The sequence below is a fragment of the Myotis brandtii genome, unplaced genomic scaffold, assembly GCF_000412655.1.
Source record: "Myotis brandtii unplaced genomic scaffold, ASM41265v1 scaffold86, whole genome shotgun sequence".
NCBI classification, from domain to species: Eukaryota; Metazoa; Chordata; class Mammalia; order Chiroptera; family Vespertilionidae; genus Myotis; species Myotis brandtii.
This window is the reverse complement of record NW_005371503.1, coordinates 1,574,756-1,601,537: the sequence shown is the minus strand read 5'-3', so window position 1 is coordinate 1,601,537 and position 26,782 is coordinate 1,574,756. Positions and strand designations below refer to the sequence as shown.

The following is a 26,782-nucleotide window of genomic DNA, read 5'->3' as shown; positions in this document are numbered from 1 at the left end:
CAGAGTCGCTGCCAACCACTTCCATCCAAAATACTCAACACCAATATAGCCCCTGTGCCATATTTCCTATTTATTTTATGGACACTAACAAATACCATCTTCTGAACAATTTCTACATGAGACACTGCATAAGGCCATAAACTCATTTATATGGGGGCAACTGAGGCTGAGGCTGCTAGTATAACTACTGAATGTTTCTTGAGGTCAGTACTTTCCCTATAATGACAGTCTGCAGGAAGAAACAAGCTCACAATTTAAAAATCAGTTCTGGCTATGGCTGGTTTGGCTCAGTGGATAGAGGGTCAGCCTGCGGACTAAATGGTCCCAGGTTCGATTCCGGTCAAGGGCACATGCCTGGGTTGTGGCTCACTCCCCACTGGGGAGCGCGCAGGAGGCAGCCCATCAATAATTCTCTCTCATCGTTGATGTTCCTATCTCTCTATCCCTCTCCCTTCCTCTCTGAAAACAACTAAAAAATATTTTTTTTTAAATCAATTCTGAACCCAGGCTTTGGCCACAACATCCTGGTATAACAATCCGTCTCCCTGATATTATATAGTAATAAAAATAGTTGTTCCTTTGCACTAGCATTGACTTAGTGCTTACTATACACCTGGTCCTATTAAATCTTCATAATGACGCTAATAAGCATTACAATGACTATTATCCCCAGTTCACAGATAAAGAAACTAAAACACACAATGGTTTAAGAGAATTGCTCAGATCAGACAAGAAGAAGAAATAAAAGGCATCCAAATTGGAAAAGAAGAAGTAAAACTGTTATTATTCGCAGATGACATGATTTTATACATAGAAAGCCCTAAAGACTCCATAAAAAACTACTAGATTTAATAAATGAATTTGGCAATGTAACAGGATACAAAATTAACACCCAGAAATCTATGGCTTTTTTATACACCAATAATGAATTCACAGAAAGAGAAACAACAAAAACAATCCCATTTACCATTGCACACACAAAAAAATTAAGATACCTAGGAATAAACTTAACTAAGGAGATAAAACACCTGTACTCAAAAACTATAGGACACTGAAAAAAGAGATAGAGGAAGATATAAACAAATGGAAGAATTAACGTGTTCATGGATTGGTAGAATCAATTTCATTAAAATGTCCATACTACCCAAAGCAATCTACAGATTTAATGCAATCCCCATTAAAATACCAACAGCATATTTCACAAACCTAGAACAAACTCTCCAAAAATTCATATGGAATAAAAAAAAAGATCCCAAATAGCGGCAGCAATCTTGAGAAAGAAGAACAAAGTTGGAGGGATCACGATACCAGATATCAAGCTATATTACAAAGCCACTGTTCTCAAAACTGCCTGGTATTGGCACAAGAACTGACATATAGACCAATGGAACAGAACAGAGAACCCAGAAATCACCCCAAGCCATTATGCTCAATTAATATTTGACAAAGGAGGCAAGAGTATAAAATGGAGTTGACGATCTCTTCAATAAATGGTGTGGGAAAATTGGACAGATACATGCAAAAAAAATGAAACTAGACCACCAACTTACAAAAATAAACTCAAAATGGATAAATAACTTAAATGTAAGATGGGAAACCATAAAAATCTTGGAAGAATCCATAGGCAGCAAAATATCAGACATATGTCGTAGCAATATCTTTACCTATACAGCTCCTAGGGCAATGGAAACTAAGGAAAAAATAAACAAATGGGACTACATCAAAATAAAAAACCTCTGCACAGCAAAAGAAACCATCAACAAAACAACAAGAAAGCCCACTGCATGGGAGAACATATTTGCCAATGTTCTCTCTGATAAGGGTTTAATCTCCAAAGTTTATAGGGAACTCATACAACTTAACAAAAAGAAGATAAACAATTCAATCAAAAAATGGGCAAAGGACTTAAATAGACCCTTTCAAAAGCGGACATACAGAAGGCCAAGAGATATATGAAAACATGCTCAAAAATCACTAATCATCTGAGAGATGCAAATCAAAACAATAATGAGGTACCATCTCACACCTGTCAGAATGGCTATCATCAACAAATCAACAAACGACAAGTGCTGGCGAGGATGTGGGGAAAAAGGAAACCTCATGCACTGCTTGAGAATGCAGACTGGTGCAGCCACTGTGGAAAACAGTATGGAGTTTCCTCAAAAAATTAAACGTGGAAATGCCATTTGACCCAGTAATCCCACTTCTAGGACTATATCCCAAGAAATCAGAAATACCAATCACAAAGGACATATGCATCCTATGTTACAGCAGCACAATTTACAATAGCTAAGATTTGGAAACAGTTCAAGTGCCCATCAGATGAGTGGTCTAAAAAATAGTGGTACATCTAAAAATGGAATACTACGCTGCTGTAAAAGAAAGAACTGTTACCATTCACAACAGCATAGATGGACATGGAGAGCATTATGCTAAGTGAAAAAAGCCAGTCAGAGAAAAATAAATATCGCATGATCTCACTCATTTGTGGCAGGGGCCCAGCGAGGGCAGCAGTGGGGGCTGGAGCCTCTCCCGCCTCTGTGGCAGCACTAAGGACGTTCTGCTGGCTTAGGCCGGCTCCATCAGTCAGACATCCCCCGAGGGCTCCCAGGCTGAGAGAGGGTGCAGGCCAGGCTGAGAGAACCCCCCTCCCAAGTGCACAAATGTCATGCACTGGGCCTCTAGTACTATATATAATACTTTAAAATAGTACTATATATAATACTTTAAACAATAAAGAATTTTTTTAAAGACTTATTTATAGGTCTATGTTTTCTCAAATACTATAAATTGTGAAAGCTGACCTATATCGAAGTATAGCACTTTCTAAACAGGCTTGATACATAGTAATAAATAGAAAATAAAAGCTGGAGAGAAAAAGAGAGAGAATTGCTCAAACCCACACAGCCTGAGTGGCAGAACTGGGATTCAAATACAGACTCACTCTGAAGCTTAACTACTACACTACACATACTCAACTTTAAAGTTACAGTGTCTGAGACAAGTAACAACATAAACAGTGCCTAAATATACCTGTAATCTCATGCTTATTTATTTATATTTGCCAATTACAGCTGACATTCAATATTATTTTATATTTGTTTCAGGTGTACAGCATAGCAGTTAAATACTTATATAATTTAGGAAATGATTCCCCCCAGTAAGTCTTGTACCCCTTGGCACCATACATAGTTATTACATTATTTACTCTATTCCCTATGCTGTACTTTACATCCCCATGACTATTTTCATACTTAATTTTTAAACAAATTTCTTTTATTCTTAGACTATATTTTTCTAAGTTTATTTGTTTTCGGTAAACACTTAGAAGGGATTCTGTGTCACTATAAAAACATAAGACTTTTTTATTATGCTATAGTAAGAAGAAAACTAAAACAATGTGAGGCTCAAGAATCACATGAAATGAACAAACTAAATTCATTTTCTGTTTCCTAAAACAAAGGTAAACATTCAGGAAAAACTTTAAAAGAGCATTAGAAATCCATTTTAATACGTGTGGTTTTTAAGAGTGTAGAAATTGTGGAGATGATAGAACATTCTACCCTCAGTACCATACTAATCAGCTCTGCACCCAAATACTAGGTTCTGTCCTTTGAGCCTGTGAACACCCAAGAAAGATAACGATTTGCTCAGAAGCTTTAAGTGTCCCCACCTCTGAGGATAAGCATTTGAATATGAAAGAAAAAAGGGGCAAGGAACATTTTTTAAAAGAGGAAGGAAAGAAGATAGGTTTAAAACAAACAAAAAAAAAGACGAATCTCCTCTCAGAGAGTATGGTCCATCCACATTAGAGAAAGGATTAAGCAGCTACATTCAACTTTTCTAACAGATTTTTATTCTCTAAGGCTTCAATACCCCTCTCACACTCACTCAGATAATCACATTAGTTTTGTCATTAAAAGCTCCCTTTTCATTGAATGCACCTAAACTGGCTTAAACCACCCAGAGAGGTTGAATACATTACCAAACACTAAGACAAACGGAAGAGTTTTTCCATTTTATGTCTTATTATTTCACAATATCTATCTGCATGCTCAGAAGGCTAAGCTAAAAGATTTGGTAAGTTATCAGCTAAAAAACATTTCCAAAATAAACAAACTCTGCTGCACCCTTTAAAAGTGCTCTTTAAACTGAGATGAGAGCTAGTTTGATGCTGACAGAACAGTCAAGTGACAGAGGGGTTTTCTATTTCCCTTTTCTCTTCTTCCTGGTGTCCTATTGGCCAAGTCCATGATTATTTCTGCATAAATGTTGCAGCTTCTGTTAGCAGTAAACAAAGCAAATGGAATCTAAATGTGCAAAGCCCAAAGACAAATTAAAAAGAGTGATTTCTTGAGTTGAGACGAAAACTTGCATTCAGTCGCTGCCTATGGATCCTTCAGAACTGTACATGGTCCAGACAGAAATGGAAATCACCTGCTTTTTTCCATAACTCAACTGTTACTTATTATCTCACTATAATAAGCCTGCATGGGATATAAAACTGAAACTCACAGACACAGATAACAATATGAGGTGGTTATCAGAGGGAAGGGGGGAGGTGTTAGTAAAGGGTAAAGGGGGCTAAATATATGGTGATGAAAGATTATTTGACTTTGGGTGGTTGGCACATAATGCAATATACAGATAATGTGCCATAGAAATGTACACTAGAAACCTACATAATCTTATTAATCAGTGTCACTCCTATAAATTTAATTTAAAAAATGAAATGGACGCTTTAAAGGAAAAAAGAAAAGAAAAGGATGGCTGTTTGTCAGCCCTTTAAAAAGGAGGAAGTGTATCAGAGGGAGGAGGAGTCCTGGTTAAATGGAACTATCCAAGTGAAAGAGCCGTCTCCAACTGAGTAATGTTCCAGGGATTAGTGGGTTGGGAGAACAGAGAGGGGGGTCAAGAAAGGAGAAATAGAATGAACAGTGAAAGAAAGTGATCTGAAGCTAAAAGTTTTGGAGGAAGACAAGTAGTGGAAAGATTCTGAAATCAGGATGAAACCGAAGACAGATGTAGTCAATCAAAGTTTCTCAAGCAAGAAACAGAGAGAAGTTTATTTTGGGTGCAGTTCAGACAAGAAACAGAATCATAAATGTATCATAAGCAATCAAAAATTTCTTAATATGTCAAAAGAAGGATAAAGTCAGTAAGAAATAATTGAAGAAAATTACAAGAACTAGTCCTGGATAAAAAAAATAAAAATAAAAGATGATTTGGGACAGACACAAAGTTATTTTGCCCTAAAAAATAAATTTTTATACTGTATATATACAAAAGATAGAAGAAGGATTGTGCTAAATCAAAAACAGATGACAAAACATTTGAGATATATTCCATTAAGCTTGAGTGATTATTTAAGAGAGAGAAAAAATGGAGTATTTATTTACATTTAAGACTCAATAGAAAGATATCTCAAAAAGAACATTAAAGGAATGGGGAGAAAACCAAAGTTAGACTATTCACTGTTCCAAATCATAAACAAACGAAAAAAGTGTATCCTACCTATTTTTCTAAATCAGATTGGCAAACTACAGCCCCCAGGCCAAATCCAGCCCAATTCCTGTTTTATAAATACTAAGCAATATTGGAACACAATCATCATAATTCATTTACATATGTGTATGGCTACTTTCTGCTACTTTCTTGCTACACCTGTGACAGAAACCATATGGCCCACAAAGCCTAAAATATTTACTATCTAGTTCTTTACAGATATAACAAGAGAATTCCCCATGTTCTAACCATCTAACAATTCATTTGTTCTTCAGGTGGGCGTAAAGATGCAGATGTAATTCTCACTTTGTATACAGAGTACAGAATTAAATCTCATAGCTGTCACACTATGGCCAGCAACCAACCCAAACCTTTAGTCAAGTCTTCTACTCCAGTCAATGTGCTAGATTAAATCCTAGGCTCTGAACAATGGGAAACCTGAGTTCAAATCCCACATCCACCACCCCCTTTGATGAGCTTAAATTTCCTCTCCATAAAACTGGGATTATATCTCTTTTTCTCACAGTATTTTTGTGAGGATTAAATGAGATAGTGTATATGAAAGTGCTTTATAAACAGTAAAATGATAAGGCATTATTACCACATAGACATATATGGAGACTGGTTCAGATTTAGTTTTTCTCATTATTTTGATTCATGAGAGAGATCTCCTCTTTTAAATAATTTTGTATTATCAAAATTCAATTTAATTCTGTACACATTTACCTCTGGCCTGCTATGTGCAAGACACCCACTAATCACTCCACTTTTTATTATTTATTTACTTATTTATTGATTTATCATTATTCTACTTTGTAGATAAAGATAAATATCTCTAATAGCAAATGACCTTGTTCCATTTCAGTTACAAAGTTTTAAGCAAGGTGTACATTTAATAGCTTAAAGGGACAGTTATATTAAAAGTGCTTTGAAACCTGGTTCTCATATTACCAATTCTATTCACATTTCCAGCACTCATTCTGGCTGTAGAGTCAGTCATATTCTCTATACTTAATAACCATCAAGTTGGCCGCTCTTTGCTTTTAAAACTAAGAGGAATGTTCTTTACAAATGAATGTTTTAAAAATAACACATACAATGATGAATTTTGGTATACAAGAACCCTAAAATGTATTACACTTTCCAGAATGTTTTCACATCCAGTATTTTATCTGATCCTCAGCACAGTCCCATGGAGAATTAAGTACCATTATTCCGTTCTGCAGAGGAAGACATGGAGGCTCGGAAGAAGAGAGCCTTGCCCAAGATCACACAGCTGCTATCAAAGATTCAGTCAGTGTTTTTTCCACTCTATCTTGCTGCATGTGGATCACCCCTTTATGATGTATGTAGCACTTAGAATACATAAGTAGTCAACTGAATCATAGTTTGTTATGAGAGCAGCTTCCACTCATTAAACACTGACCATATATTATATAGCTCTATGTGTCTCACATACATCACAAAGATTAAATAAATTGAATATGCTAAGTGCATAGCACAGGACTTGACACATAATAATTATCCCATTAACAGCAGCTATTGGTCTCATTTCTAATTTGTATAACTCTGTAATCTATGCATTTTATCTCCATTATTCATATGAAGAAACTGAGGTTCCAAAAAGTTCAGTCACATGTCCAAGGCTGAGTAACCAGAAAGTGACAGAAGCCAGGATTCCTGCCCAGATTTGAGTAACTCCAGAGCCCCTTTGTCACTGAGATTTCCACTGATACTGGATGTCAGGGAATGCACACACACAAAAATGGAAAAGTATGTTATTGAAAGTGATTGAGGAAAGGACATTTTCCTGTTACCTTGATTGGCCAAGCAGGCAAAGGCTGTAAAAAGTTAGATTCGTAAGGGTAGTCCACCATTGCCAGATTTACCCAGGTTTCAGAGATCCAATCTTTCAAATGCTGAACATCATGAGCATTTTTTAATGGTGTACATAAGTGAAGGGCTTCAGAAAGCCAATCCAAGCCAGTACCTGCGAATGATGAAACATAAGAAGCACTGCTCAACAAAAGGTTTTGTAGATTCTTCATTTGATATTTTAGAAAACTCAACCTTCTACACCACTTCTCCAAGAATATTTTTTCAACATCCATAAGATGTTTTCAGAGCAACTGCATAATCCCAGATAGACAAGTTGCCTATCCTCTGGAGTTTACCAGAATGCATACTTTTAATTAGTCCCTATTTTAAAGATACTATGGAAATGAATAAAAAATCAAGTGGAACTTTTCTATAGTATAGAGCAATGAAAAGGCACAAACTAAAACTAAATAAAACAAATAGATGTGTCTGACAAATACAGCATTGACAAAAGACAGCACACACACACAAAAAGACATACTATGCAATTCCAATGACTAAAAAATTCAAGAGCAAGCAAAATCAAGTTATGGTTTTAGAAGTCAGGATAGTGATTAGCCTGGGAAATGCCAAGATAGTGACTGGAAAGGGCACAAGAGGACTTCTGAGAGGATTTCTTGATCTAGATGCTAATTACACAACATATTTGCTTTGTGAAAATTCATCAAGCTATGTATTTTGATTTGTATGCTTTTCAGAATGTTATATTTAAATATGTACGTTATACTTAAAAGTTTCTAGAAAATGTGGGAAATGTTGAATTTAACAAGTGAAAGGCAAAAAAAAACAAAAAACACCACATTATTTCATTCTCTTAATTAAAGCTTACCATTTCTTGTGAGTCGATTAATGGCATCCCAGGACCTTTGGATGCTCTCTGAACAATTTGGGCCACTTCTCTTAAAATCCGTAGTTACAATTTTCATAAATACACCACAAGGTACTATATCTTCAAACTGCCAGATAGGGGCAGAGGCTGCAAGAGCTCTAAATGGTAATAAAATAATGAAAGAGAAAAGATGGGAAAAAGAAACTCATCAAATTCAAGTTTTTATTTGTTAGTTTTGTTTTAATTCTCACCCGAGGACATGTTTAGAGAGAGGAAGGGAGACAGAGAGGAAAAGAGAAATACTAATCTGTGATGTTGCCTTCCCTATGCTCCCTGACTGGGAATCAAACCCCAAACTCAGGTATGTGCCCTGATCGGGAACCAAACTGGCAACCTTTCGGTGCATGGGAGGATGCTCACCCAACTGAGCCACCCCTGCCAGGCCAAATTCAAGTTTTAAATTTGAAACTGATTCTGAACAAAAATAGTGAAAAAATAACAGTTGTAAATGAGAAAGAAACTAGGAATCTCAGTACAATAGAATGGTACATGTTTTACCCAAAACAAATCTCTAAGTTTGCCTTGACAACCATTAAGAAGTACTCATGTCCAACATAAATGCATTTACCCAACCACGATATGAGGATATTTCATCCTGAACCAGGCTGCAAGCATGCCACCATAAGAGCCCCCCAGGGCAATGAAAGGTTGATTTTCAGCTCCTGGAATTGTCCTTTTCAAGTGTTTGATTAACTCTGCAAAATCAGCTAGAGCTTGTTCCGATGTCAGAAAATTCAAGTGTCTAGAATCCTAAAGAAAAATAACAAAGAACATGGGTATAAATGTGCACATAATAGCAGCTTAGGCATAGCACAGATCCAGTAAAAAGCCAGAGTCAGATAAGCTTTTCTCCAAATAGAATTTCTAGGCAGTTGAGTTAAAATGCATAGTCAAAGTCATAGCAATGCTGATGTAAAGTAATTTTAAGTTTGTGGCAAGAACATAATGTATTTGCATTCAAATATAATTTCCATTAAATGCTATTTACCAAAGACCTTGTTGAGGTTGTAGAAACAATAGAAATAAACTGCAAATAATATTTAACAACAAATGTGATGGAATACAATACTAAACTTAAGGCAACTGCTGTATTACAATTTTATTTTAAATCTTCAAACATTTACAACAGGCAAAGGTAAACTAAATCCTGTGGAAAACTAAAGAATCATTAGTAAATATAAAATCCATCCTTCTTTATCAGAAAAATTATTTGTTTGTTTGTTTACTGTATTTTTATTGATTTCAGAGAAGAAGGGAGAAGGAGAGAGAGATTGAAACATCAATGATGAGAGAGAATCATTGATCAGTTGCCTCCTGCATGCCCCCTACTGGAGATCAAGCCCATAACCTGGGCATGTGCCCTGACCCAGAATTGAACCATGACCATGTGGTTCATAGATCAATGCTCAACCACTGAGCCACATCGGCCGGGCTGTTTGCTGTTTTGTTAATTCTCACCTGAGGATATTTTTCCATTGCTTTTCAGGGAGAGAGAAAGAGAGAGACACATTGACTGGCTGCTTCCCACACGTACCCTGACCAGGAGTAGGGAGTGAACCTGCAACCCAAGTATGTGCCCTTGACTGAAATTGAACCCGAGACCCTTCCATGCATAGGCCAACACTCTAACAACTGAGCAATACTGGCCAGGGCAGAAAAATTATTATTATGTCTAATATACCAACAACTGAAACAAATTAGTTTGCCTGATCTAAATAACATAAAATTAGAGTTAAAAAACAACAATTATGGAGCAACTATTTTCAGGCATTGGAAAACAGAAACACAAGACCTTGATACCTCAGAAAAGGATATTCATAAAGTAAGTGCCATGATCATCTAGCTCTCTGCCTAGAGCAGCCGTGGGCAAACTACGGCCCATGGGCCTGATCCAGCCCGTTTGAAATTAATAAAACTATTGAAATAAAAAGACCGTACCCTTTTATGTAATGATGTTTACTTTGAATTTATATTAGTTCACACAAACACTCCATCCATGCTTTTGTTCCGGCCCTCCAGTCCAGTTTAAGAACCCATTGTGGCCCTCGAGTCAAAAAGTTTGCCCACCCCTGGCCTAGAGTCTTATTACACTAGGGCAGCGGTCGGCAAACTCATTAGTCAACAGAGCCAAATATCAACAGTACAACGATTGAAATTTCTTTTGAGAGCCAAATTTTTTAAACTTAAACTATATAGGTAGGTACAATGTTATTAACTTAATTAGGAAGAGCCACATTCAAGGGGTCAAAGAGCTGCATGTGGCTCGCGAGCCGCAGTTTGCCGACCACGGCACTAGGGAAACTAATGAGATATCTCCCTTTAAAAGCTGAACACTAATTCCTCTCCCTTTGAACTTGGGCTGAACTTAGTGACTTGCTTCAAAGAAATAGATTGTGACAGAAGTGATATGTGACTTCCAATGTTAGGTCATAAAAAGCACTGTAAGTTTCACCTTGCTCTCTTGGATTGTCAACTTTGAGGGAAGCTAGTCGCCATGTCATGAAGCCATTCAAGTAGGCCTTTGGAGAAATCCAGGGAAGATAAACTGAGGCCTCTTGCTAAAATCCAGTACCAGGTTGACACTAATGTGATCCTCCATAAGTGGAGAGGGACCTCCAACCCCAGTCAAGCCTTTGGGTGACTAACGCACCAGCTGACATCTTAACTTCACAAGACCCCCTGAAACAGAACCACCTACCTGAGCCACTCTTAATTCCTTACCCACAGGAACTGTGAGATAATGTTTATTGTTGTTTTAAGCCACTAAGGTTTGAGGTACATTGGTACATAGCAAAAGATAACTGATACAGCTGTATACCTATGTTAGGCTATTTGACCCTCATACTTTGGTCTCACCACTCTGACTCCTTCCATCATTTGGTACATTTGGAATCACATAGTTCCCATCTTTCCTATGTATGTCACCCACTCCTTTAGCCTTCTGACTTCTTACCTCCCCGCTCATTGCCTATCACTATTCTTTACGTGTTTTCATGGAATTATACATATTTGTATGACATTTTTTTCCAATCCTTGCATAATATTTGTAATATCCTACAGGCAACTGACAAATTCTGTGAGCACACAAAAAGAAAAAAAATTATTAAAGAGAGCTCTTAGCTCCATTTAACTAACAAAGTATGAACCATAGGGTCCTAAGAGAGGAGGTTATGTTTCTATCTGCAACAAGCTGACTACTTCCCAATGATTTCAGGAGCTGTCAACTCCCCTAATCAGATAATTATGCAAAATAATAAGCTAAAATATATAGTTTCCCATGCAAACCAACAAATATCAACAAATTGTTCTGCTTTTCATTTATAACATGAAGACATTTTGTTTATTTATAATACAAGGTAATAAAACCTCTGAGAACAAAAATAAAATACTCCTTTCAAAACAGGCAGCTGAGAAAAACAATTGACCCCAAGTTCTTCTAACTCAGAGTTCCTCAAAAGCATGGTATGTGTATATTGTTGGTATGTATGATGATCTTAGAGATTACACAAACACTTTAAATTTAATACTTGTTTTAACATAATTTAGAAAAAAATAACTGGTACATAAAACCCTTGTTAAGTTAGTGTTAATTTTGAAAAGTGAGCTGTTTAAAGAAAAATATGAAATAAATAATAGTGCACATGGCAAAATAATATAGCCAGAATCACAGGATATTACAGGAATGACTCAGTTGAGGAAAAGGGGTCCTGGTTTATTAGGTGTAGAGTCTATGGCCAAGGCCAAAGCTCCTTATGAGAACAGGAAAGGCCAAAAGGGAATCCAAGTGGCCAATTGGCCACATTGAATCGTAGAGATTGTTTGTCCTTATTTTACTGAAAAACACCTTATTAAACAAACATTTCAGTTCCCATTATATTTTTTCCAATGGTAGACCCAATATTTTAAGTGTATAATTTGCTGACATTTTTGAAACAATGAAAAGTTCCCTCCACAGTCTCTGGAGCCATAGATTAAGGTTTGCCTGAGGAAGACTAGCCTCATCACACTGAGTTAAAAGCTGATCAACATTAGAAATGATAATAATATGGTTTTAAAGAGTCTCAATCTGTTCAAACTGTATATAAAAGTGAAAGATTAAGTATAAATTATTGAAATTTTAGTTAGTTAAAGTTAAAGCTTTCATTTCTTTCTTACAGTGGTATTGTCATTAGAAAAATGTTGTAAAATTTTAAAAACTTTTAAACTTAAAAGTAAAAAAGCATACTTACCCGGAATGAGTCGGCACCAAAGGGTAGAGACTGTCCATAGTATCTATGTTCAGCAAACACCAACATAGCTTTCAGTTCCTCAGCCACATCCCACATGAACCCCTAGAAAGAATTTACAAATTCAGAGGATAATATCAGGATATGAAAAAAGTTATTAAACCAGGGGAAAAAAGGAGACATATGTAATACCCTTTGTAATACTTTAAGCAATAAAAAAAAAGTTATTAAACCTTTTTGCAACTCATATGAAACCAATGTTAAATAGACCAAAAAGAGCTCTCTAAGAACCACATAATTTATGTTTGTTCTACAGATAAATGATATCATTGCTGTTTCACTGTTGCACAACAATCTCACTGTATTAAAGTAAAACCATTAAAAATAAGCCCAAGTTGCTCAACCACGACTCATTCCAACTCTCCTTATTCTGACACTCTAGTCATAGAATCAACATTATGTCTAAAATAGTCTTCAAGTTGTACTGTGTGCCAAATAGTCTAAGAAAGAGCTGAGGATGTCTCAGTCCACGGCCTACTCATTTACAACATAAAAGAGAAAAGAGTACAAATAAGCATACTGGACTCATTTGCATTTTATATTAATCTTATTTACTTGAAAATAAATAGTAACTAGTTCGGGGGGTAATGGGGAGATAAGGACACATATGTAATACCTTAATCAATAAAGAGATTTAAAAATAAATAAATAAATAGTAACTAGCAATAGCTAATATTAATTGAGTGCTTACAATGTGTCAGGCACTGTTCTGAACACTTTATATGTATCAATTCACTCAATTTGCACAACAATCTAGAGCAGTGGTTCTCAACTTTCTGGCCCTTTAAATATAGTTCCTCATGTTGTGACCCAATCATAAAATTATTTTCGTTGCTACTTCATAACTGTAATGTTGCTACTGTAATGAATCGTAATGTAAATATCTGATATGCAGGATGGTCTTAGGCGACCCCTATGAAAGGGTCGTTCCACCACCAAAGGGGTCGCAACCCACAGGTTGAGAACCGCTGATCTAGAGATATGCATTTTGATTATTGCCATTTTACAGACAAGGTCACTGAGGCACAAGAGTTTAAATAACCTCGGTTGCAATATTTGCTTATATGTGTGTCTTACCCTACCAGCCTATGAGCTGCTTAAGTGTAAGGGCCATCCATCAAAACAGCCGGACCCTCTGTGGAGTTAACCCCAAGCTTTGCAAAGAAACAATTTAATTGGACTGATTCACACTGTAATAAGTGATTAATTCGCCTTAACTTCAGGGGTATTTTTATTTTTCAAAAGAGGTCTATGTAATATAGTAACATTTAATAAAATTATGTGGCAGCATTGCTCTAAGTGCCTGATTCTTATTTAATTCTCACAATAACTCTACAGACATTATTACCATACCCATTTAACAGACGAGAAAACTGAGGCACAGAATAAGAAACTGGCCCAAAGTCACACAAGATAGTGGCAAAATCAAAATTCAAGCCTTATCAGTCTGGCTGAAGTCTTCATTCTTGACTACCATGATATACTGTCTCTCAATAAATGAATTACCAGACTATGTGAATATGCAACTGGAACATTTTAGTAAGTAAAGGACCCAGAATCTATCTTTCTAAGATCTGGCTCTAGTCAGTTCTCTGGAACTGTTCCTACACTATCTATTCCTTTCTACCACTTCTGAGGTCAGAGATTCTCCAGCAAGCCTTCAATCATACCGCAGTGTCAGTGAGGGCAGTGGTGGCCTTGGCATAAAAGGGAAGTCACACAGGAAAAAGAAAGGGCTACAAGACAGACTCGGTTGTTTCACAGAAAACCAGAGCAGGAATCTGACAGAAAATAAGTTCTGATTTCATTTGTCTCCGATCTAAGAGAAACAGACATCCTAGCATCTCATTTCTCAGAGAATTATTTTATTTTCAAGTAACATATTTAGACTCTTAACATTCCTAAGGAAATTATCATAAATGTGGTGTGCAAATAACACAGTATGATTGGGTTCATACCTTTGCTTTCAATTCAGTTCAGTTCAACATTTACTGAGACCTCCTGAATACCAGGCACCACGCCAGACAACAGCAGTGGAGAAAACATGATTTCATCCCCACTTTAAGGTAATTCACAGATTAGGTTTTGGGTAGAAAGTTGACATTTTCTTGTCATAGCTCTGGCACATTATAAAGGAAAATTTTATGTGTCCTAAATTAAGTTTTGTTAATGGACTTAAGTATTATTATAAAGATAATATAAAACATACAAAGGAAAGCAAGCTAACAACTATACCATTTTGACCCTCATAAACATAAGAAAAATGGTAAAACAGAGAAGCTAAATTAAAATATAACTATAACTTTACCTTTGTCCATTCCTATTTGACAATTAAACTTGTATTTTTATTTGCTTTGATCAGGTTTTATTCATTCACTCATTTAACAAATATTTATTGAGCACCTACTATATACCTAGCAGTCCTGGACTCTGAGAATATAATACTGAATATACAAAAATATGTGCCTTTGTATTTACATTCCAGAGACCATAATAAAAGTAAAATAACTGTATGCCATAACATTCCTGTTCCCATTTTCTTAATATTTTTGTTCATTCAAAAAAGAAGATAGGGTTTCAAAAAAATTTTTTTTAATTCAACTGTCTAAATATAGTATTTTATGCGAAATTCTTTAAGGCAAAATATGAAGGCTTAGTGGACATCAGTATTTATTCTTTTGTGAACTGCCTATTCATGGTATTTTGGGTTTCTTTTCTATTTTTTTCTATTGAGTTTATCTTCTTGTTATCTTTTTAAAGAGCTTCACAATTAAGGACAATAATACTTGGTCATATATGCTGCAAAATACTTTTCCAGTTTATCATGATAAATAGAGCATAGGAACTTCACAAATCTGCACATACCGTATTGTTGCAAAACCAGATAATGTCCCCTTCATTACCAGTGTAGAAAAGTATTGATCCACCCTCTTTCCTCCAGTGTTGATCAGCTATTAGGTACCGCTGATTAAAAGTTTTATCATTCTTAAATCCAAAATGATCAATCTATGACAAAAACAAAAACAGACAAGACACATATTTCAAAGAAAAGTGATTAAATGAGATAAACAAAAAAATAATTAAATGTATTCTTCTATTAAAATCAACCTAAGGTACAAAAATTATACTTCCTTTGATTTTACTATTAGTAGTAATATTGATAGTTATTTTTTATATTGTAATATGAAACAAATTATTTTCTTTATATTGCAAGATAGCAATGTTGTTGGTGGTCAAGATTTTCAGTATAACAGAAAAGATACAATTATAAAATCAAATAGCTACTTTAAAACACATTGATGCTAAAATTAAATTGGAAATACTGATGTGAACCCATTATTTTTTCTAAATTTTTATTGGGGTGGTATTGGTTATAAAATTATATAGGTTTCAAGTGTATAATTCTATATTACACCATCTCCCAAAGGTAAGTCTCCGGTCTCCATTTATCCCCCTGTACCTTCTCCTACATACTCCCCCACCCCCTTTCCCTCTGGTAATCACCATACTGTTGTTTGTGTATATGAGTTGTTGTTTCCCACCCAGGCCCTTAATCCCTTCACCTTTTTCATCCAAACCCCCAAACCCCACCCCTCTGACTGTTGTCAGTCTGTTTTTGTATTTATGAGTCAGTTTCTATTTTGTGAGCCCATTAATTTTTAAAATCTCATTATCCAAACTTTCAAAATATCAAAATTCAAAAACGAAATAGACCACTGAAAAGGTCTATAAACATTGTCACCCCAGTAACACTTGACATTTCAAGGGCCAGGATTTTAGTGTCTAATACCATTCCCCACTAAAAGGAACTAGGGCTTGTTAGTGATGTGTCTGACTAACATTTGGGTCAAGGAAGCTAGTAGATGAAGCTATGTCTCTTGCTGTTCAAGGAAGCAAGGAAGTGCTCAAAAATTAATGGAGTTATGTCTAACAGGCATAGAAACCAACTACAAAAGATTATCACTGGGTAAAGTTTTAACAAATTGAATATAAAACAAACTGAGCATAAAGAGAATAATAGTAGTTGATCAAAATATTCAATTCATGAAAATCCATTAGTCCATAAGGGTATCAAAGAAGAGAAAGCAAGAAAAATATGCATTTGTTACCATTTAAGGTGTCTATTAAACCAACTCCTTTGAAATTGGAATACAAAAGAGTAAAGAACTCAACATTTAACCTGCCTTTTCCAAAGAATTGTATTTCAGTGTACCAAATAGTCCCAGTTGATGAAAAAGAACTCTGTTCAATCAAATGTCAGCCATTGCAGAAGCAATGACAGAAATAGAAAAATCATAGTTTTGTAATCCCTAATGAAGTTACTGACTCAGGTAAAAATTACCAAATGGTGCTACAAGCATTAGGAGAGTGAATGATAGAGAAATGAACATTCATATTAGTGCCAAAGTAATATCATAGAGAATACTGCATTTTCACAAAGGGAAAATGTAACTTCACAATGGAAGGATCAGGCTAGCATCACCTTAATCTAGTTATCAATGTGAGTGAGCATCACTAACAGTGAGATATGCAGGGGTTCTGTATCTCTTCCCATGGTACAACACGAAGCACGAATCACCTATGATAATTCTTTTTTGTTTTTTTCTGCTAAATTGCCCTTCAAAAGACTTTATCAATTTACATTTCTACTAACAGTCTATGAGTGCCTGCTTCCCTACATCTTCATCAACACTGGATAACATTAGTTTTTAAGATTTTTGCCAATCTGAAGGGCGTAAAAACATTTTAAAAAGCAAATTCTTGATAAATTACTGAGTTTGAACATTTTTCCAGATGTTTACTTGCAATTATTCCCTCTTTTGTGAATTGCTTATTTGTAGCCTTTGTCCACTTCTCAATTGGAATATTGGTGTTTTAATTAGTCAGTTTGCAGGTGTTCTTTTTTTTTTTTTAAATCCTCACCCAAGGATGTTTTCCCATTGATCTTTTAGAGAGAGTGTAAGAGAGAAGGAAAGACAGAGAGAAACACATTGATTGGTTGCCTCCGCATGAGCCCTGACTGGGGCCCAGGTGGGGAGGAGCCTACAACACAGGTACCTGCCCTTGACCAGAATTGAACCTGGGACCCTTGGGTCTATAGGCCAACGCTCTATCTACTGAGCCAAACCGGCTAGAGCTGCAGGTGTTCTTTATAGAAATTATGGATATTAAGTCTATGGCTGTTTTTGCTTACCTCGACTTTATTTAAAGTATTATTTGCTGTGTGAAGTATTGGAGGAGGGCCACCTTTCTATCAAGCGTTATGTTCCTGTGTGGAAGGAGGTCTACCTTCCCATGTGGAAGGCTCCTGGCCTCTTGCCCCACCTTCTAGGTCTTCCTCAAGGGAAAGAGAACAACTCGACTTGTTGAAAACTTTGGCGAAAACACTCAGCTCAGTCCCATCCTCTGTCCTCTCTGTGAAAACGCACTCATCCTTCTCTGTTCCTCCACACCATGAGTGTTACAGGGGCAAGCCCTCACAGGCTGACCTCAGGGGTGAAATATCAGCAACCCTGCTTCCCTAGCAGACCCCAGCCACGTGGTCCAGTATCAGTTGTGGTGGTAATAAGAGTAATATTTATATTTCCATCTGCCACACTCCTGTGTCTATCTCTTAATAGGTTCTTGTGTCAGTTATAGTCCAAACAGAAAACAGAAGGCACATTCAAATTAGAATAATTCAGGAGACTTAATAAAGGGACTATTTACGAAGGTGTGGGCAGAGCATAGGGGAGATAAGCAGGATAGTGCAGCAACCTATGGGAGGTACAGCAGAGCTTTTACCACTCCTAGGCCTAAAAGGGTGAATGGGATGGGGGCATGGCTACTGAAATCCAGAAGAGGATCCTGTAGAGCTAGCTGCCCTCAGATGAGGGACACAGGCAGCTTGAGTCAGCGTGCAGGGAGGAAGCCAGAGAAGCAAATACCCTGACGGTTCTCTTCTTCCCCTCTGTCACCAAGAATATAAACTTCAAGCTACGTAAACATAGTTTCTTTCCAAAACCTAATGGCTTAGAATACTAGGGGCATTGTGCCCTCTGCTGTTGAGAATTGGGACCTACATGCCACTTCCAACTCTGCCTCCTGAAGAGTTTTATAAATCACATGAAAGGGGACAAGGGCCTTCGAAACTATTTGATCTGTGTTGTTTAGCTGAAGAAACTAGGCTCAAAGGTCAAGTGACAATCAACATCATTAAAATGTCCATACTGCCCAAAGCAATCTAATCTAATTTCAACGCACTTCCCATTACTAGCTGCCCTCAGATGAGGGGACACAGGCAGCTTGAGTCAGCGTGCAGGGAGGAAGCCAGAGAAGCAAATACCCTGACGGTTCTCTTCTTCCCCTTTGTCACCAAGAATATAAACTTCAAGCTACGTAAACATAGTTTCTTTCCAAAACCTAATGGCTTAGAATACTAGGGGCATTGTGCCCTCTGCTGTTGAGAATTGGGACCTACATGCCACTTCCAACTCTGCCTCCTGAAGAGTTTTATAAATCACATGAAAGGGGACAAGGGCCTTCGAAACTATTTGATCTGTGTTGTTTAGCTGAAGAAACTAGGCTCAAAGGTCAAGTGACTTTGTCACAAGTCAGAAGCAGAGCTGTAACTTTTAATTATTTTTGTAATTTGGTTTATGTGGTCTAAGAAATTTTAAAGAGATGCTTCCGTCCTTCACCTTGCAGAGGAAAGATCCATGAGATGAGCAAGGTACAAAAAGAACATTCTTTAAATAAAGTTTATTGTGACAAAAATAATGATCTGGACTTGAGAACTCAAAAATGAAGTTCACATACAGAAAAGCCTATGAGAACATTACATCTGGTAGACACAGTTTTGGTGGCAATTTCGGAACAACAGGGGTAAGGGGGACAGAGTATCTACTATGTGCCTGGCACCATGCTGGTGCTTTCCACAGATCACTCTCATCCTCCCAGTCACCCTCTGGGGCACTTTCATTATGCCAGTATTACAATAAGGATGTTGAAGCTCAAAGAGGTCAGATAACTAGACCAAGATAACATCCTATATAATAAAAGGGTAATATGCAAATCAACCAAACAGCAGAAGGACCAGTAGCTATGATGTGCACTGACCAACAGGGGGCAGATGCTCAACGCAGGAGCTGCCGCTCAGCCACAAGCCAGGCTGATGGCTGGCGAGCACAGCGGCGGTGGCGAGAGCCTCTCCAGCCTCCCGCAGCACTAAGGGTGTCCCACAAGGGCTCCCAGGCTGCTAAAGGGCACAGGCCAGGCTGAGGGGCCCCCCCCCTCCCCCCCGCCGCCAAGGGCATAATGTCGTGCACTGGGCCTCTAGTAACTAATAAATAAAAGTCAAATACAATTATTTTTCATGTGCTTTTATCCCCTAACCAATCCTACCTCCAACAAAAGCCTGCTTTTGTCAGTATCATACTATTGTAGACAGGGGCTGAGTACAAAGTTCAAACTTTGTTAAGGGACACTAGGGTATCTGTCTCCTAAATCTGCAAAATGAAGAACATATCCCCCAGCCATTTACTAATGGTTACGCTGAAGAATATGTAGAATATCAGTGTTTTTAGTGACCTGACTCAGTAATTGTTACTATACTGCTACTTTTAACTCATTTAATTGGGCCACTGATAAGAAACAGAATCACATTGACTCTCACTCAGTAGCCTTTAGTTTTAGAAACTCAGTATACAATTGGTTTTATCTATGGACACAGATATATGATAACAGCTAAGTGAAATTTTACTGAAGATATGAAAAGTATACTCAGAGATATACAGGACAAAAAAATGGACTCACTCCTCCAATAAATCAAAGCACCTTGAAGGAGGGCACTCTGGTTTCCAATTCTAATCCAGAAATGCGAAAATGAAATAAGATCCTTTTTCTTCCATTTGATATGTGTCCTATATTAATTCTGGAACTGTGGCATTACATTTAGAGTTCCTAAATGTAGAGAATGATACCATTTCTGGGTAAGCTTGATCTCCTCTTCAAGGAGAGGGAAGGGCACAATTTTCAAAGAAGGAACCACAACCTGGAAGGAAGGTGAGGTTTAGGTAGGTCCTAGCCCAGTGATGGCGAACCTTTTGAGCTCGGCGTGTCAGCATTTTGAAAAACCCTAACTTAACTCTGGTGCCGTGTCACATATAGAAATTTTTTGATATTTGCAACCATAGTAAAACAAAGACTTATATTTTTGATATTTATTTTATATATTTAAATGCCATATAACAAAGAAAAATCAACCAAAAAAAATGAGTTCGCGTGTTACCTCTGACACGCGTGTCATAGGTTCGCCATCACTGCCCTAGCCTATAGCTCAGTGGTTCTCAACCTTCCTAATGCTGCGACCCTTTAATACAGTTCCTCATGTTGTGGTGACCCCCAATTTCATTGTTACAAATTGAACATAATTAAAGCAGTGATTAATCACAAAAACAATATGTAATTATATATGTGTTTTCCAATGGTCTTAGGCGACCCACAGGTTGAGAACCACTGCAGCTGGAGAGGGGTAGATATCTACAAGTGGAGTCCTACTAAGTTGTTCCTTACACAGTAGTAGCCCCAGAGCTGGGACAAGATGTGAGAGCAAGCCATATCTTAGGAGTCAGGTCATGGATGACTCCCATTAATTTCCACCTCATATGTCAGGGCCATTAAAAAGTCCTGCTTAAGTGTTTACCTTTGTTCATCTCTACTATGAAGATATCAGGAAGAACTGGAGACTTTTAAATAACTAAAAGGAAGATAGTATTCCTTGAGAACAGTGTAATGGTGACAAGGGAAATGGTCCCAAGTCCCTCTAAGACAAAGGTGAGTATAAAAAGAATTGTCCTTTCCCTCCCACAGAGAAGCTCTCTTCATTGCCAATCTTAACAGGTCTAGTTTCCATTTTCACAAAGAAGGTGAGAGTTCCTTCAGATATACCTTTCAAATAAAGCCATTGTTCCATGTAGTAAGACACTGCTCTTCTTTACACACACATTATGTTCATATTAACCAGGAGAATAATATTCCCTCCTTCTATACTTTCTTGATAACCTTCCCCTAACTATAAAAAGAAGGCTCTTATTTAAAGAGAAATGACCAGGGAAAAGGAAGAAAAGGAGAGGCTTGGGGGAGTCCACCATGGAAAATTTTGGCTAAGTGTAGCCTCCTATACTTATAAACGGATAGTTAGAAAGGCAAGAACACAATAGCTACCACAGTGCTTCTGTACAAGACAGATACTTTATAATTATTAGATAAGTGCAGTTCAAATCTTCCAAATCAGTAGTTCCCCACATTTCTTGTTATGTTAAAATTTTCATAGACATGTTCTATCTTAGTACCTGGTGCTTGAGAAAATATATAAGAAGCTATTATAAATTCAATAGTAGTATAAATAAATATCATACAACAAAATCAAATTATATTTTTAAAATGTACTTGGTAGGAAATGGATTCAAACACCTGCTCCAATAGCTGATCAGTACTCACTAACCCCCTTTTCCTTCACCAAGGACTGTGGGTTCCAAACAGGGAGTCACATTCTAATTTACCAAAATTAGAATGCCCTCGAGAACACTAAAATGTTCCAGTAAATCAAGAAACAACATGTTTTGTCAAACAAGAGTTAAGTGTTTCATCAGATAAAGATTCCAGTATCACCTAATGACTAAACAACTCCAGAAAGCACCACATGATCAAAAATTTCCGACTTTTGTGCCACTAGAATTACCTGGTTACAACATAAGCTCCCAAATTAGAGATAACGTGCTGCTGTGATTATGAAACACATAAATATTACATCATAAAAGTTTGGCCATCAGAGGGCGCTGTAGTATAAGAAATAAAGTAGGAGAGACCATGAAGGTTTAAATAGATTCATAATATTTTAGGACAGGAAGGGAACTTAGATATTCAGTTCAAACTCTTAAATGAAAAAACTGAGATCCAGAAATGCCAATTATTTTAAATCTTTCTTTTTAAAATAAAGATATATTCACATCATTCAAATATGGCATTCATCATCATTTTTAAAGTCAGGGATTAAAATTTACCCTGTTAGAAGTCAGGATAGTCGTTATCCTTGTAGGGGGAAAGTGACTCTAAGAAAAAAAATGAAGGGATTCTGTAATAAGATAGTGCATTTTTCAATATGTATAATAAGATAATTAACAAATAGCTTTGTTACTATTTAAGCTTTCCTTTAAGATATATTTTATATTTTAAGATTTCTTTTATAATGTACATATGGTGTTTATATTTCACTATAGTCAACTGTAAATTATATTGCACCAAGTCACATCTATATTAAATGTTTCTTTCATTTAAAAATATGTGTTGAGTACTCTTAAGTGACAGACATTAAGGAAAGAGAACTGAGTAAGATACAATTCCATCTCTCAAGTTTTGAATCTAACAAAAGGAATGAACATACTAATAGACAATTGCATGATGGTGTGATTAGGTTCTATATACAAAGTGCTGTGGAAGCTCAGTAGAGGTTACTATCCTGCCTGAGAAAATCATGGAATGCTGTACCAAGGAGGTGACATCTGAGCTGAACCCTGACAAGAAACAAGATTTTTTTTCAGCCCTAAATGGTTTGGCTCAGTGGACAGAGTGTCGGCCTGCAGACTAAAGGGTCCCAGATTCAATTCTGGTCAAGGGCATGTATCTTGGTTGCGGGCACATCCCCAGTAGGGGGTGTGTAGGAGGCAGCTGATGATGTTTCTCTCTTATCGATGTTTCTAAGTCTCTATCCCTCTCCCTTCCTCTCCGTAAAAAATCAATAAATTTAAAAAATAAATAAAAATTAAAAAAAAGATTTTTTTCAGGTACAGAAGAGCATTTTAAGCAAAGGGAGCATGATGAATGGTAAAGAACAAAAATAGTCAGGAGCTGTTGTTGTTTTATGGCAGGAGGTATATACTAGTAGTTTATGAGGGTAAGATTAGATTCATCACGCTGCCACTAGATGTAGATATGAAAATCTTCCAATAAAGAGAATCCTAACTGAAATCTGAAATTGCCTCTCTAAATAAACCAGCAGTGAATAAAATCAGTCCACTAGAAATAGAGCCTAATAAGGCTGAGACTTTAGTCAGTTTTGTTAAATCCCCAGGAGACTTGAATAATGTCTGGCAAATAGTAGATCAGTGAATATGTAGAGAATGAATGAATGCATGCATACATCTTAGCTCTGCAAAATTGATATAAAAATAGACCAAGCCCAGCTTCAAAGAACAGCATGATTCAAAATAATGAGAATGGAGATCAAAGTTCCCAAGATCAAGTTTGTGGGGTTCTTTTATTGCATGGGTCTGTTACTGGCTGTGGAAGAGTTGCAGAATGCTGTAGTTGGATGTGCCTTTTGCCCAGTGACAAGTCACATGCCTAAGGGAGAATCCAAGCATAAAATTTAAAACTAGTTCATAACAGTTTGGCCTTATCCAGGCTGCTGAGGAAGCAGAAACTGCATGCCCTCTGCTGGAGGTAGAAATGAGAAGATAAATAACTACACATTAATATAGACCAAAGGCCAGAATCTGGGTGGAGGGTCAGGAAAGGGCTAATCAGCATTTTACTAAAGTATGTAACCTGAAGTATACCAGATCTTATGACAGGGTTACTCACAGTTTTTAGGGCTGATAGGATTTAAGGCTGTGGCTCTCAGCCAGTGCACAGTTATTTAACCTGAATGACAGCCTCTTGTAAAATGTATATCCTAACGACCCATTCAGCAGCATACTCAAGTTCCGTAAACCTAAATATGCTGCGAAATGCTGATTTGATCAATATGTAAAATACACTTTTTCAACAACTGAGTTTCATGAAGAAGGAAGAAACCTGAGAAGGGTATAATGTCCAAGGGCAATAACGTACTAGAGGGAATAGTTGAGTCTATAAGTGAGAGAGGGGTTCCATGATGCAAAAAGATTATGAGGTGGCAGGAGGGAATGGGGTCCATAGCACAGATGGAGGGATTTGACTTGGACAGGCTGTTCTGTGGAAAACAGCCTGGAGAAAGATGATAAAGAAAGGGAGAAAGTGTAAACAAAAGGCTACTAAAAGGTTCAGGTGAGAGATGATGGCAAGACTAATAAATAAGCCAGATTTCAAACCCAAGTCTCTCTTCAATTGCTACATATATAACACATAAACAATGTTCACTTTCCGAAATTATACACTCTGGAAATATCACAATGAAAAAGGGCCCAATGTATGACATCAGCAGTATTCACATAATAGCAATCAACAAAAATAAGTCTTTTGAACAGCTATAACCACCTCTACCGCCCTTTTATAACTGATTTTGCACTGACACTGACGGTGGGCATTTTAAGAGAAAGAGCCCCACTAAACTGGTGAGAGAGTCCCAAGACCATTAGGTTCCCCCTAACATTGAATGGAAGTTAACAAAGTAGATTCTATTTCCACTCTTTTCCTCCAGATACTATTTAAAGAAACTTTACAAAATGAGAATCTAATAGTTCTCAAACTTTAGTCCCTGCTTCCCTCTGGTGAGACAAGACATCAGGTTCACAATCTTGACCTAGTTCCCTCTGTTAAATTAATAAACTACTTTTTTAAAAAAGTATTACATACAAACAAGATATTACAACATAATGCCAAAATGCATCTCCTCCTTTTGCACAGAGGACCTGCTATGATTCACACTGGAAGAACCACTGGAAGAAACCTATAGCATTCTCTTTTTAGAGATTGCTTTAAAAATAATTATTCTTATTACAATGACTAATGACTGATTTTAGAAGCTTTAAGCATCTGAAAAATTAAATTTTACAAAATCCCCATATGAAGAGTATCCACAAAAGGAAGCAACTGAAAAAAGTCGCTGCCTAAGCTTTTTCCTCTTGGGGAACTCCAACATCAAATGTTTGGTCATGGTTTCACTATACAATGGCCTCTAGAGAATTTTTATCATCAACTCTATAGACTACTCATTGTTTTCAGCATTTATCCGGTCTGAATTATAGGGCACCTTAAAAAAGATAAAGGAAGGGAAAAGGATATCCTCAGCTAAAACCAAAAAGCTCAGAACAATAGCAGCAAGTTCAAACAGGACCAACTTGCTTCTTTGATTACTTTCAGGTGCTTTTGCCACCACGTCACCATCCTGTGTAGCAACTTCCCAGAGCTAATAGGATGTAGAGAGAAATGAGAGTCAGTGATTAAAGTCATTCATTCATTCATTTATTCAAATATTTCTTGAGTGCCTACCTTGGGATAAATGCTAGAAATACAACAGTGAACAAGCTGAATATGGTCACTGCCCTCCTAGTACTATCTTCTATATATAAAAGTGTAAGTGTCTGTCCGACTGTCCGACCAGTAGCTATGATGCGCACTGACCACCAGGGGGGCAGAGGCTCCATGCAGGAGCTGCCATTACGCGCACTGGACATTTAAAAAGAAACAGCACCACGGACCTGGCACCAACAAACCAACACTCGGCTTTCCCCAAGTGGGACACAGGCCCCACCACCACCCTGGAGCAACAGCCCACCAAATCACAGCCAATACTGCAAAGACCCCATGCCACAAAATACAGCCCACAGCTCAGCCCAGCCCAGCCGAGAAATGGTTGCTGTGGGCGCCGGGTAATGAGGTCACATAGCAACGCCCGGCTTTTTCTCCCTAGTGGCTAGCCTCCTTGGAGTATCTTCAGCCCAGGAACACAACTTGCTTTATAGCCAGGTGCAAACATTTCACACTTTAACCAAATGTCTGTGAAGCGTTTTCCTGAGCCTCATCTCATTTGATCCTCACAGAAGTCCTGGAGTAGGTAGATAGGAGACTCGGTGGAATCCTATTTTCTTTTCATTAGCCAGAAAACAAGAGATTTAGAAAGTTTAGAAACTTGACCCGACTGAAAGTAAGAAATGATGGACGTTGAAAATGACTTCAGGTTTTCTCACTGCACAGAATATAGTCAAACAATGCTACAGTTAAATATTTCACCCTTTGTTCTCCCTGCGTGATCTACAATCATAATCTGCTTCGTGTTGATATTTACTGCTGTGTTGCTGACAATTACCTGAAAGAGAAGTTGGGGTGCTTCACTGGGCTGGAAAAAGTTTAGCTAAATCAGAAAGCAGGTCTAATTAAGCAAGTTTATTTATATACCAAGTGTACCAGTTAATAATGTGGACTTTGTAATCAAAGAAAACATCATAATTTCAAGAGAAACATCAAAAGTGCTTTATTCAAAGTA

General features: G+C 37.1%; 1 protein-coding gene across 4 annotated transcripts in view; it reads right to left on the bottom strand.

The window, feature by feature from the left end:
• The window catches only part of PRCP (prolylcarboxypeptidase (angiotensinase C)), a 68,803-nt gene that overhangs the window by 15,639 nt on the left and 26,382 nt on the right, over window positions 1-26,782 (bottom strand). For all 4 annotated transcript variants that reach the window (XM_005884828.2, XM_005884830.2, XM_005884829.2 and 1 more), the window contains exons 3-7: window positions 15,424-15,564; window positions 12,502-12,603; window positions 8,841-9,022; window positions 8,213-8,370; window positions 7,323-7,495 (exon numbers count right to left, since the gene is read on the bottom strand). In XM_005884828.2, the coding sequence (XP_005884890.1) occupies window positions 7,323-7,495; window positions 8,213-8,370; window positions 8,841-9,022; window positions 12,502-12,603; window positions 15,424-15,564 (756 nt within the window). The remainder of the gene's footprint in view (window positions 1-7,322; window positions 7,496-8,212; window positions 8,371-8,840; window positions 9,023-12,501; window positions 12,604-15,423; window positions 15,565-26,782) is intronic.